The 14,960-nt window shown below is 29.9% G+C and overlaps 2 protein-coding genes and 1 long non-coding RNA gene across 3 annotated transcripts; all 3 read left to right on the top strand.

Annotated features, from left to right (window-relative positions):
* The first annotated feature begins 1,622 nt into the window (after positions 1-1,622).
* LOC121115828 (uncharacterized) lies at positions 1,623-3,186 on the top strand. The gene is made up of 2 exons (XM_040709982.2): positions 1,623-1,806; positions 1,863-3,186. Exons 1-2 carry the CDS (start codon positions 1,690-1,692, stop codon positions 3,063-3,065), a joined length of 1,320 nt encoding a protein of 439 aa, XP_040565916.1. The 5' UTR covers positions 1,623-1,689; the 3' UTR covers positions 3,066-3,186.
* Positions 3,187-3,314: 128 nt separating this feature from the next.
* Positions 3,315-5,130, top strand: LOC121116406 (tetratricopeptide repeat protein 12). Its single transcript, XM_040710661.2, has 2 exons — positions 3,315-4,315; positions 4,383-5,130. The coding sequence occupies exons 1-2, from the start codon at positions 4,080-4,082 to the stop codon at positions 4,804-4,806; spliced, it is 660 nt and encodes a 219-aa protein (XP_040566595.1). The 5' UTR covers positions 3,315-4,079; the 3' UTR covers positions 4,807-5,130.
* Positions 5,131-6,562: 1,432 nt separating this feature from the next.
* Positions 6,563-7,470, top strand: LOC139905071 (uncharacterized). Its single transcript, XR_011779544.1, has 2 exons — positions 6,563-6,696; positions 6,759-7,470. It is a non-coding gene; the product is annotated as an uncharacterized lncRNA (long non-coding RNA).
* Positions 7,471-14,960: the final 7,490 nt, after the last annotated feature.

Genomic DNA, 14,960 nt, shown 5'->3' with positions numbered 1-14,960 from the left:
TGGACTGTAAGGATTGAAAATATAGAGCCTAAGATTTCCATGACAAAGCTCAGAGGAGTAGGTTTTTTGATTTATTTTGTGGGAATCACAAATTGTGGCATAAACTTTGAATCCAATTTGAGAAAAGACTTGGGCAACTTGATCAAAAACAATTTTTTTAAAGTTTCAGCATTCAATTTAGATACGGGATGCATTGCTATCATGTCGTTATAAGTAGAATGAAGGCACTTAATCAGAACGCAAAATATTGCCTTGGATATCTCTTCACCTTCTCCTAGTCCAACAAACGATCCAGAGAAGTACTCGACTCGTCTTGTCCAGTACGTTTCATCAAATACAATACTAATGTTTTGTCCGTATGATTTTGAAAAGAGTTCAAACGAGTATTCATATATTTAACCGTTTTTCCGAAAGTCCTGTTTCTAAATTAAATGATGTTGACAATTCTGAAAGTTGACGTATATTGGGAAGAGTAAGGATTTCTTTGCGGAGGTCTCTGTATAAAGCAGTTGAAAAACTTTTGCCATGCATACATCGGTATGGTGTACCTCCTCTGTGAAGGATCTTTTAAAAGGAGGGATAATTGTTCTGTCAGGAAGCTAAGTTTTTTTCTTGATGTTCATCCAAATAAGGATTGAGGCTTTGGAGACGCTTAATAACTGATTCTATTTCATCTTCAACATTGGTTTCAGTTGAAATTTCAGAAACAAAAGCGGAAGTAGACAAAGAATTCAAATAGTCAATTATGTTCAATAAAATATCACACTTATTAATATTATTATTGTCAATGATGTGTTTCAGTAGTTGAAATGAATTGAAATATGATTATTGAAGCATAAGTCTAAATTAACTTTGATATAAAATCCGATGAAAAATCCATGTGAATCCGAAAATTTAAGATAATGAAATATCAATGACTGATCAATGGAGTCAAAGCGCTCATAAACCCTATCGGGTAAGCGAGCTCTGTCCAGTTTTAAATTTAGTTCAGACATCGAAGAAATAGTATTAGCCATTTTGAATGCATGAATTTTATTATTAATATTTTCTTTTAAGATTCGAGTGGAAGAGAGAGATGCTTTGCTTCTCACTATTTTGGCTGTCTTGGAAAAATAGGTGGGTATGTTTGGAAACTGTGTTGATGTATCATCCTTGTTTAATATTTTGATAGAGATAACCTTACGTGGATAGTTGTTCTAGTCCTCAGATTGAATTTTATAGTCGGAAGATAAAAAATGAAGGTCACATATAGCAGAATATTTTGAAGGCTCCTAATTGTTATGAGAGCTTTGATCCGAAGACTTCGTTGTTTCTCATCCTTTGGTAAAATATGGAAACGTATTTTGGCAGGAGGAGGGTCCTTTTTCTCAGACTTAGTTAACCTGTAACCACTACGGCATCTAGGCGCGACACAAAGTTTTCCTATTACTTGGATGAACTTTTACTTAAACAGCGTAGTAAAATTTCTTCCGTGATGTGAAAATCAAAATGAATCCTACTTGGTAGACTTGTTTCGAAAGTTTGCGAGAGTCTTCCCTTCTTTATCTAAGAATTCATTGATATTAGTATATATTACATATCTAATCAGAATATGCTATTGACACGACAATGTTTATTTATTTTTTCTTCACGTCAGCTCGCTGTAGTTGTACGTCCCTGGGTAAAAATTGGAAATTCAAATTGCAAATCATGAAATCTTTGATTAATATTATTCTATTTATAATCGGTTCGAATAATTGTGAATTTAATGTTTCTCGAATTCATGATATCGACTATTTCCTATCCCTTCCTCCTCAGGAATTAGAGGTATGTTGTATTATGAATTTATTTCCATAATTCATTTTAATTTTTGTCGCAATTAGGATTATTTAGACAATGATGGGATTCGAGCATCCCTCTCATCTGATATCATTTTTGATTTGGTTACCTATGCCAATTTGGATGAAACATTCAATTCTCTCTTACTAGAGGTATTAGATGAGCGATCTTCCTCTAATTTGAGTGATGAAAGTTCTGAGATATCTCAGGAAGACATTCCTGATTTTAACTTTTTAAAAGAATCCAGGAATGTTCCTCAATTTAATCTTGAGTTTAAAGAAGGCCATGAAATTGCAAAACTTCTTAACAGTTTGTCTGCTACACAAATAAAACACTACATCCAGCAGTATTCGTTGGATAAATTGATCATGTTTGCTTCCAAACCTGGAATGATCGAAAATCTGGACCCTCAAAAAGTAAAAATATTGTCTGCTCAATCCGATATCCTGACCAAGATTGATTCGGAAGTATTGCTCAAGGCTCTAGAGAAAAGGCCCACTCTTCTTAGACATGTACCTGCTCATATTCTCGACAATTTTGGGAAACAAAAAAATATTATCAAGGGATTAGACATGGGCCAACTGATATCCATCGTGGATGATGTGGAAATACGGAATAAATTTGTGAATATTTCCCAAGATGCCATTTTAAATATTTTGAATAGTAAGCCAATGATTGTTGTTCACATTATTCGAGTCAATGGAACGAATCCTCTCAAAACAAAAGTAAATGACCTCCTTCAGAACGAAAAATTCTTAAGAAGAGTCCTACCCCATGTTCATTTACAACTTGCTGAAGATGAGATTTTCATGCAATTTATTTCCTCATATCCAAATGCTCTACTCAACGTTCTAAGAGTGTTTCCTAAACTTCCTACTCAACTCAGTGATGCAACTCTTCACTTTTATAGTAATCATCTTCTTCAAAATAAGACATTTATTGATTCCATTCCTTGCCCTGTTTTTATATCTGGCGCGACTAACTTTACATTCATCGATGGCTTATCCACCAAAATACTCAGCTCCCTCATTCACAACTCCCATATGATAGACTGCTTGCCAGAGCCTATATTAGGGCAAATAATTGAAAAAACCAATGTTGGACGGAAGATAAATGTAAGGGATTTGTACACATTGATAAGAAAAGTATCTTATGCGCCCAGATTGAGGGCGAAAAATGTAATATGGAAGATTTTATGTTTTCAAGTTCCGAAATTGAAAAAATATTACCTAGGAATGTCGTGGTGATATTTAATTATAATTTAATATCTAGTCTATGTAATTGGATAAAGCATTCACAATTAATTTGATAATATAATAAATATATAGAAGACTTCATGGTAGTTTGAAATATATATACTCCTTGTAAGATCCTGTTTCCTTTTTATTTCCTTCCCATTAAATTAAAGGTTTGGTCTGTTGATGTTATGTTGCATTGTGTCTAGTTCTTGTTAATCAGATTGTACTAGGCCATTATTGCTCCATTTTTCGTGCAGAGATAAGGATACATCGCACAAGGGTTACTTTTAGAATCTTAATTTGAATAGTGTCGGATTATTTAGAAAATGCACACAAAATCCATAGTTGGATCTTTTTTAGGGATGACTTAAAGTGGTGGGTAATTAAATGGGTTACTTGTGGATGGATCAATGTTTATTAGAATTTTTTTAAACGTCTACAGGATTTATTGATATTAAACTCTTGAAGTGGAATGCACATTTTACAGAGGCAGAGGTGTATTTGTCCTAAATATTTGAAATTTAAGACTATTTTTTCAATATTAAATTATATATGCATATATAACAGTTAAAATTTTACTGTAAATACTTTTAGATGTAAAATCGATAATGAGGATTTGTAGTTTTTTTTTAATGACACAAACAATGAAAACGTCAGAATTATTATAGCAAAAATCTATTATGTATTATACACGATGAGAATACATGGAAAAATTGATAGTTCAGGAGTAAAAAATATTGTAAAACTTTGTACTTATTTTTTTATTTATTTAAAAAAAAAATTCAATTGTGCATTTAGCAGTATCTTTTTAATGATTAGTACAAAGATTATTATTGAAACGAATATTTTTGTACCTTAACTTATTCATTCATTTCTTTACAATATGTATAATTTATTATCCCTGACAGGTATTTTTTTCTTCTTTTGTAATTGTTTGGTTAATACTTCTGTTTGTGTAATCGATATTTATTTTTCCTCATTTCAAGAATAGGATAACTCTTTTTCTTTCCTTGGTATACATTCATGGAAGAAATGATCGATGATCTATCATTGGATGATTTTGAAAAAGAAACTGACGAGATATATCGCTTAATGCAAGACTTGACATCGGAAGATAACGAAGTATCAAGAAAAGCCTCTAATCAGATCGAAAAGTATGTTGAAGAACGGAAGCGGAAGAGAGACGAAAAGGAGTTAATTGATGGCTGTTGGACCACTTCTAGTCGTGTTGTAATCAACGAAGATGGAGAGGAAAAGAGGTAATTAAAATATGACTTTTCATTTTAACAACATTCTAATAATATTTTAACACATCCAATTGTTAAGGAAAAAATTGAGTGAGGAATTTCGTAAACTTGGAAATGAATCCTTTCGTTCACAGGATTTCGTAACTGCAAAAGAATATTACTCTTCTGCAATTTTACAATATGATCAAAATCCCATTTTGTTCAATAATAGAGCTCAAACTTCACTTCGACTTGAGGACTATGGAGAGGTCATTAAAGACACATTTCATTCAATTAAACTGAATCCAAATATTGTTAAAACATATGTAATACTTGCTAAAGGACTTAAGGGAGAAAGAGCATATAACAAAGCACTTGAAGTGTTGTTGACTCTTCAAAAGGATATCAATAACTTGACTGATGTGGAAAAGAAAGTTGTGCAAGATTTAGAAAATGAAATCAAGGAGGAAATGAGTAATGTTGAAAATAATATTAAGAAGGTGAAAAAACTTAATGTCAAATAGGTAGCGGTGTATTGATTCAGGATTTATAATTTTTTACTTAATTAATTAATGTCATTTTTACTTGAACACTAATAAATTACCTATTAAGTTGAGGTGTGGTCAGAATTCTCTGACTTTTTTAAATTTAATTCCTTGTCTATTTATAAGATTCAAAATGTTTTGATTATTAAAAATCGGTCAAAATCTAAGATGTTTGATTTATTTATATGTAAAGATTTTTGATTTTTTGTTTAGATATTGAGATTTTTTTCCTTCAAATTGAAAAACTGTTTTTGCTGATGTTTAAAAATAAAAAATGAGCGATTTTCACCGTTAAGCTCTTCTAAATTAGATTTTTATTTTTTGGAAAAAAATAAACAAACAAAAAAAAAAACACTTAATTTTATTACATTTTCGATGAAAACAATACGTTTGTAACACTGGAAGATCTTGTGCAATAATTTTTTTTTTTGTTTTATGATCCAGTATTCATATGAAATTGCAACTAGGAAGTTTTTGAGCCAAAAAGTTGCGAAATTGCTGAAATTGAAGGTTCTACAGTTTTTGAAATTTGCAACAAGAAGTTATAACTATAATTCTTATATGAGGTTTTTCTAGGTTAATCATTCAACTTCTGACGTAAATAATTTACACGAAACTTCGTTTTGTGTAAGATACCCCAACCATTCTTGTACCACGGATCAGGATGAATCATACAAAATTATTAACGAGCTGCTTTTATTTTATCGGTCTTAATCATTAACGACGCAATGTTCATATTTCGAATGTAGGGCTATCATACAGGAGAGGAGCATTGCCCCCCAAAAAATTTTATACTTTATATTATGCATATGTAATTATTAGAAAAGTTTTGTAGTTACAACTTGAAAAGGTTTTTATATATTTTCCACACTTATTAACATTAATATTTAACTTTTAAAGAGAGAATAATTAGTATAAAGCAATCTTTAGTGCGTAAAGACGAAGAGTAACACAGAGGTGTGTAAATGCTTGTTGGACTCGGAGTAGAATTGAGAATCAACATGGAATTAATTTCAACCTATATAATTGCTAAGGGTGATAATTTTGGTAAGAATAGAAAAGCGTGCGAGGAGAAAAGAAGAATTACTTATGGCATCATTGATTAAATAATATACATCTTCTTCTATCAATCATGAACGTTATCATTCCCGCCTTTATTATTCAATATTAATATAATATGAGATGGTGATAGTCGATAGAGAACTGAATAAAATCCCCAAAATGACGTCGCCTTCTGTCTGAATTTATGAAAACGGAGGCCCAGGAATTTGGAAAATACTTACCGGATGAGAAACAGATGGTTTGTCAGATAAATGTGCCTTTAGTCCCCTGTCTAGAATTACACGCCACTCATTATCCTCATCTCATAACAAGAGTATGGATATTCATCTATAAAATCAATTGGACGATGAATACATCAAGTCAGACTTTAACTTTGATCTCACAACGATGCTTATTGCATGTAATATAACCTTATCCATTGCTAATCATCTACGTTCAAAAAATTTATGGAGAAATACAAGGGTAAACATATTGGTTCCCGAGGAACCATCATTAAATTAATGGAGGATGTTGGTACTGATGTCATATATAGAAATACATATAAAAATGTTTTGAGTCATCCACACCAAATGATGATCAAGTTATCAGTACTCTGAATTTTGTACTATCTCACAGTAAGTATTCAATTTTTTTATAAATCTAACCATAAAATATGATTCTATTTTAGCTAAACATATCAAGAGTTATGATACACAACTCAGTAAAGGGCAAAAACAACTGCTTAAATGGTCACAACAACGGGGGTAGTAGCTTTGGATGGTTTGCAACTAGTTTGTCTGAGACTACTTACTTCGCTTTAAGACTTGGGTATGATAATTAGGTTTTCCAATATTACATAGTCAATAAATATTACTTTTTTATCACTAAAGGCTTAGCTATGGTTGATGGGCTCCAAGAAATGGTGTTCAGAAAACTCATAAAAGGCAAAAACAACTGTTTAAATGGTCACAACAACGAGGGTAGTTACATTGGGTGTTGCGTTATAATTAACAATTGTGTATATCCATCATGACAATAGTATGTTGTTATATAAGCATACCTAAATAACGGGGAAAAATCTTTTTTGATGCTCTTAATAGGAAGTAATATCGCCGAACATTACTACATAATTAGCTTTTGCTCTAAATCTTTACGATGAATTTATTTCTAACATTTTTTTATTAATATATTTATTGTCTAATTTTATGATTTTGACATTTACTTTATTATTAATAATTAGTTAGATCTCATCGGTAGAGATATATCTATCCTGTGCACAATTGTATATAGCAACTTCCACATGAAGAAGAGGGGTGATTATCTTTTTGATTAAATTCCACGTCTCGCTTGTGTATTGCAACCTAAAGTTATGACATATTTAACTGAATTCCGATGTTAAAACAAGAAAAATTATCTGGATCAATCTATTATTTCAATATTCTGTATTTATAATTTATTATTATTAATAGTTATATGATTTTAATTGTTTAATTTTGTATATTTAACTTAAATGTTTAATGGTTTATTTTTAGTATGTAGATTATATTTAATTAAAGCCTTCTTTTTTAAACTTTGAGCTTCAAATATATTTCAAATACTCTACTTTGTCGTTTCATTAGCTATTATTCTGAGAATAAGGTTCATAATGAATTACAATTTCATGGAGTGTGACGTTTTCAAATCTACTGTAACGGATAAAAAACGTCGAAGTCAATTATACGTAGTATATCTTCATTAAACATTTTGCTAATAAATACATTCGTTATACCCTCAAAAATCATAATAAAGCAGGCAGATGATAATCACATCAGTATTTTAAACAATGATACCATATGTCTTTTTCCCCCCCTCCTCCTTGCACGCGTTTTTCTCTACAATATTATCAACTATAATAATTGCTATATGTGGAGTGGGTATTTTTGTTTATCCCCTTCCTCTCATAGCTGTTCTTTACTAATTTAATGAAACGTCATAACAGCTGAGATGATCTTCTCACAAATATTCTTCAAATGGTCAGGGTGACCATGTTCATTTTCGTGTTTTTTTAAGCCTACCGGCAGATCATATTATTTTCATTACTTGAAATTATTCTCTTTAACTCAATGTACTTGGTCCCTCCAGAAGGACTCTACGGAGAGAGCTGTCAGGGAAAAATAAACAATTCAATTCCTAACGCCGACCTATAATATCGTATTATTATTGTGACGTAGTCCCCCCTTTTCTTCTCTTTTTACTAGGGGGAGACGGCCTGTTCAAACTGGCTACGCACTTGGAGGAACACGTAGCAGTTTCTAATTTTAAGCCAATCAGAATTGAGAACTAGTAAATCCTACCTTCCTTGCCTTGAGTGCCCAAAGAATTCCCTAGAGTCCTTTTGTCTCTCGTAGAGAAGGAAATAAACATTATGCAAATATGGACTTAATACAAATCTCCTTTATTGAAATAGGCATTCATTGGACTTTAAATTATTCTGCACAGATGTCACTTTTAAATTTAAAAAATATCTTTCGACTGATAATCAATATAAAAAATGAACATTCAAACGTTCTTTACGATCCTGTACCTGAAGGATCGTGACCCTGTGATTAGGGATTCCTGATTTATAGCAATGTAGTTAAGTGTATCACATAAACTAATTGTCTCTCTTTATACTTGGTATAAAGTATTTCTTTTTGCTAATTTCAAGTCATTGTAATCAATATCTTTTTCGTTTGAAATATTTGTAATCAAATAATGGGGCTTAATTTTCTTAAAGGTACCATTAATCAAAGTCTTTTTTATATTATATACATTTGCTCGATATTTAATCAAGATTCCATACAAAAATTTATTTGCTCATATTTTTATTTTTAGCAAACGTTATCCACAGTCTCATTAAAACTCATTTGTTAATCTCAGACACTTTTGGTTTTTATCTCGCGAATTTTGTATAAATGTAAATGATAAATATGTGGGAAACGCTTGTTCAACTTTCAAATATACAAATTAGAGACAAATTTTTGATATAAGAATATGAGTATTTTGAATAAAGGGTATCGGTATCGATGGGGAGGAGAAATACTTATGGTATCATTGTTTAAAATACTGATGTGATTATCAGTTGTCTGCTTTATTATGATTTTTGAGAGAATAACGAAAGTATTTATTAGTAAAATGTTTAATGAAGATATACTTAGACGTTTTTTATCCGTTACAGTAGATTTGAAAACGTCACACTCCATGAAATTGTAATTTATTAGTAAACATATTCTCAGAATAATAACTAATGAAACGACAAAGTAGAGGATTTCCAAATATATTTGAAGTTCCAATTTTAAAAAGAAGGCTTAAATTAAATATAATATACATACTAAAAAATAAACCATCATACATTTATCCTAAATATACAAAATTAAACAATTGTAATCATATAACTAATAATAACAATAAATTATAAATACAGAATATTGAAATAATAGATTGATCCAAATAATATTTTCTTGTTCTGACATGAATTATATTTATCTGAATTCAGATAAATATGTCATAACTTTAAGTTGCTAAACACAAGCCAGATGTGGAGTTTAATCAAAAAGATAATCACCCCTCTTCTTCATGTCGAAGTTGCTATATACAATTGTATACATGATAGATATATCTGAACGGATGAGATCTAAATAATTATTAATAATAAAGTAAATGTCAAAATCATAAAATTAGACAATAAATATAATAATAAAAAAAATGTTAGTATTAAATCCATCGTAAAGATTTAATGCAAAAGCTAATTTTGTAGTAATGTCCAGGGATATTACTCCTTATTAAGGGCATCAAAAAAGATCCCCCCCCCGTTATTTATGCTTGTATAACAGCATACTATTATCATGAAGAATATGCACAATTGCTAATTATATCGCTACACACAATGCCACTACCCCCGTTGTTGTGACCATTTAAGCAGTTGTTTTTGCCTTTTATGAGTTTTCTGGACACCTTTTCTTGGAGCTTATCAACCATAGCTAATCCTTAAGTGAAGAAACTAATGTCAACCAAACTAGTTGCGAACCATCCAAAGCTACAATTCCTGTTGTTGTGACCATTTAAGGACTTGTTTTTGACATTTAATGAGTTGTGTATTATAATTCTTGATAATTTTAGCAAAAATAGAATCATATTTTATGATTAAATTAAAAAAAAAAAATGAATACTTACTGTTAGATGGTACAAAATTCAGAGTTCCATTTCGTAATTGGGTGTGGATGACTCTAAACATGCTGAAAATTATCTTAACTTCACAATTTACAATCGAGGTATTTCTATAAATGACATCATCACCAACATCCTCCATTAATTAATGATGGTTCCTCGGGAAGAGAAGAATTTACCCGTGTATTTCCCCATAATTTTTTTGAACTTAGGATGATTAGCAAGGTTATATTACATGCAATAAGCATCTTTGTGAGATCAAAGTTAAAGTCTGACTTGATATATTCAGGCTAACTTGATTTTATAGATGAATATCCATACTCTTGATATGAGATGAGGATAATGAGTGGCATGTAATTCTAGACAGGGGACTAAAGGCACATTTATATCGATAAACCCGACAAGCCATCTGTTTCTCATCCGAGAAGTATTTTCAAAATTCTTGGGCCTACATTTTCAGAAATCCAGACAAAAGGCGACGTTATTTTAGGCATTTTATTCAGTTCTCTATCCACTATCAGCATCTAATATTATATTAATATTGAATAATAAAGGCGGGAATGATAACGTTCTTGATAGAAGAAGATGTATATTATTTAATCAATGATGCCATAAGTATGTCTTCTCTTCTCCTCATACGCTTTTGTATTCTTACCAAAATTATCAACCTTATCGATACCCTAGAGAGAGATATTAAAAGATCGGTGATCATGAACTGCAGATATTTCTAATTAATAAATTAGCTGACTTTTAGGGATGTATCAATCCCAAAACTTGGATATTTCCACCGAATCCGACTTAAAAGTCGTCCCATCGAATTTTTTTCAATTAATGATGTCATCATAGATGTCTACAAGTGACAAAATAAATCCAAATTCTATAATTAAATTTATTTCTAAGTCAGACTTTAATTTGGCCTGAATTAATGATAATGCCAAAATATTCACATGTTTTAAAGATAGATACTTAAAGTTTTACTAAACTAATTCAAATAGTAATCTATGATACTTTACTATACTATTAGTGACAATTATGCCTTGTAGAGGGCGTTTTAAAATTTGGGTAGTTTTTCAAGGACCAAAAACAGGAACAATACAGAACTGGATTTGCAGAGGTGGGAAAAACGTCGATGTACTGCAAGTAGTAAGAGTCGTGTCTCAACTCCTTACTGACAAGCCCAAATCCTTGAATATATTCATCCAGTTAAGTTTGAGTCCTTGAATATTTTTATTGATTCCAGTTTGTGTCCTCAGATTTATTTTGAGCTCATATAAAGTCCATAATTATAATATAGGGATCATAGTTCTTGAGTTCAGTATAATATCGTTTTCCAGTCCAAGTCGAGTCTCTACAAACTTGTGACTCCTAGAGAATATAGGAGAATGCTACCCCCCTCCCTACTAAAGTTTTTTTGTCAAATTTGTCGAATAGAACATGTTTTTACACCCCAAAAAAATGAGTGTATTCTGCCAAAACTTGCTTTTTTTTTTGCTACAATTTGAAATTAACATCAAATATTGTTGTTAATTTGTGTTTTTGTTTAAAAAAAAAAAGGTTATTTGTCAAATTTAACTTTTTTTTTTAAACAAAAAGGTCACTTGTCAAATTTTTTTTTCTAAAAAAAAGTCATTCAAAAATCCCTTTTGTTTACTACCGAAACTCATGTTGGGCATTCAATACACGTTGAAAAATATATGATAATGTCTAGGGATTGATATTAAAGTGGAGTCAAATAACGATAAATTGTTTTCTTCTTCTATATTAAGGGCAGATTTACATGAAAGCTTGTCATTCAGTTACTAGAAAAAAGTCGAGCTATTTTCAAAACTAGCTCGGAATTTCTGCTTAGCTGGATTGACGACATCATTCTGTAAAGGTGGTGTTCAAAATTCCTGGTACAAATATTATTAAATGTCTTCATAGCTTTTTTCATTATTTTGGAACAAGGATCTTGATTGGTTGCAATTGCTCTTTAGAAACTACTTGTCTATTGTCATCTTTATTTAGTTGTAATAATATCAAATTTAATGTAATCAAACTAGTTATTCTGCATGTAAAATAAATATAATAAAAAGATAGTCTGATTATATATTAATAAGATCAAATCTTTAGTTATATTATACAGCGACTATTGATTTATATGAAGAAAATGAACTTGACGTCTCTTTTGAGTGCTTTCAGAACGTTCTAAATCTGCTTTTTTCCTTTTGAAAAGTTGGAATTATAGTAAGGCTACAATCTGGATGATAAGGAGTATTACTGTGTTCATAAGATATGAAATGGAAGTCATATATTGGATCAAAAGGTTCAGGATACCAGTCAGAAGCATCTTAATTTTTCCTATTTACAACTTTTTCCCATAATTCAGCCTGTTTGAATTGCGTTTAGGAAAGGACAGAAACTAACATATTCCCTACCTTGCCGTGATAGACAACTAACAAACCAACAATATCTTCCACTTCGAGACTTTGCTTTCAGCTTGGATGTCTTTAGTATGTTTTCACTCATATTTATTAATTAATTATTTATTAATATTGTCTATAGATTATATTTAGTTTCAACTGTCTGTTGTTTCTCCGATACTAGGGGCTTGCATCAACTGACAATTTGTGATGGACGTTAAATAGTCCCTAAAGAAATGTTATACTTATTTTATTAAAGTGAGCCCCAATGGCCTCTACGGTTCTAGCACCCCTGAAGAATGATTTTAGACAAAACATATAGGCAACATTAGTACAAACAAAAAGCATGGCCAACTCTGAAATGTTTTAATGTTGAATCTGAAATGGACACCTCTGAGTCTTTATATTATAAAGTCAGTATTTCAAAGCTAAATAATTATTTTATTATTAATTTGTTTTAACAAAAATGACATCAATTTCGAATGAATTGAGTACCTTCTGAATTTTCTAATCATTGAATACAATATTCAAGGCTGATAAACTTATTATATCAAATTAATAACTCATTTTCATTCTATGCAATTCATAATAAAAACTTTTTGAGATATTCTAGATTTGATGTTATTAATTGAAAAAAAATATAATTGCTTTTACTTTCAATTTTATGAAGTTTATATTAAATACGATGATAAGCATTCCAATTTGGATCAACAAAATATATTAATGTTCATTTTCTCGTTAAATAAATGTAAATTTCGTTTTAAAATATCGATATTAAGAAAATAATCGGTATTTATATCTATATTAATTTTTTTGATATTTTAAAATCCCTAGTAAAGACCAAATATGCTTTACTAAATTACATATTACATGGTATTACATCACTAAAACAAATCACTGTCAATTATCAATTTTTCTGCTTCTTTTCACCTTAGCAGTTTTTGAGATAGTTGATTTGTTATGTTTTGAAAATTCCCCAACAATTATTGAATAATAAATCCATATCGTTGGACAGAATTGGCTAACTACTAGATTTTCTCATATCCGGTATATTTAACAGGATCCCGTTCAATATTTTACAAATTTTGGGATCCTGTTAGTAAATTATAAAGTATTTATTATTTATACTTCAGAAAGAAAAATAAATTTTAAGCTTGTATTGATCATATATTCTCATTTTATTGGTATTCCTAATAGTGCGGGGTGGGCTTCTAGATCCTGCAGTTCCTACTTTTTGGATTTCCGTAACAGGGGATTCAGCTTATTTAGGGGTACACATTTTATTATTTATAATTCGGAATGATATTGGTGCAAAATCCCGGAGGAGGCTAACAAGAAATATTTTAGCTGAACAGATCAAGCTAAGATTGTTGAAAGAGGAAAAAAGATTCTAAATTTTATAAAGGCCAACAAAAATTCATATAAATTTTTGCTCTTTTCTGATGAAAAGATGGGAGATGAAAATATTGCATTTAATAGCTGGATCCCTTTCCGCTCACAGAACACATAATTATGGTCCAAACTCAATAAAACCACATTTTTATACGTGGTATGGATGTTAATGAGTGGAACTTTTATGTATTAAAACAATTTTTGGGATTAATTGAGATTTGTATTTGAGTCCTTCTACTATAGACAAATATTTATAATTGATGAATTCCAAAGCAAATAATAAAAAAATGGTAATAGAAAATATCCAGAGTTTTTCTATTGGTATTTCATATTTTTGAAACATTTTTCAAATATTTAAAATTCCATTTAAAAAAATGTTTGTTATTTTTGTCCAATTATTGTATAATGACATATTTTTAATTACGTATAAATGGGGTAAGAAAATAAGCAAATTATAATTGTTCATTGAAATTCTCCTTAAGCCAAGTCAAAAATGGATTCTTACTTTTTATTTTTTACAAAAAATAAACCTTTAATCCTCAATATCAAAGTCCTTTCTTAATTCATTTCTGAACCATATGTTAATTTTTATGTTTATAGTCATTTAAAAAAACATTGTACCTAATTTTTAAGAAAATAAACGATTTGTGAGATTATGAATTATGACATAATTAAGCACCGAATTCCTTTTTTTATAATTAATGAATTATTTTATATAAAAGTATTTGTTATTTTTTTAGCAAAAATAAAAGAATAGAAAATATGTAAAAATAGTTTTTCACACGAATTTTTTTTTTTTTTTCTGGGAAGTTTCTAGAAATATTCACAAATATTATCCCATAAAATGGAAGTGTAATTCAGTAATTACGTCATTAAATATGGATTAAAAAGAGTATCATTATAATAAATAAATACTTTGATAGAATATATACATTATATGGAGTGACCTCTATTTTTGAAATGAATAGTAAGAAGTCTGAACTTGAAATGTCTAAGTATTACAAAAATATTTTTGGCTTCATTCTAAGCCTTTTTCAAACTACCCACGATCATTTTAAAGATTTTAATTTAATTTTAGTATGAGTTTGCAAGAATATGTTAATTTTCATATGC

This window comes from Lepeophtheirus salmonis, chromosome 4 (genome assembly GCF_016086655.4).
Source record: "Lepeophtheirus salmonis chromosome 4, UVic_Lsal_1.4, whole genome shotgun sequence".
Classification (NCBI taxonomy): domain Eukaryota; kingdom Metazoa; phylum Arthropoda; class Copepoda; order Siphonostomatoida; family Caligidae; genus Lepeophtheirus; species Lepeophtheirus salmonis.
Note: the sequence above shows the minus strand (reverse complement) of the source record. Positions and strands in the feature narration are given on the sequence as shown.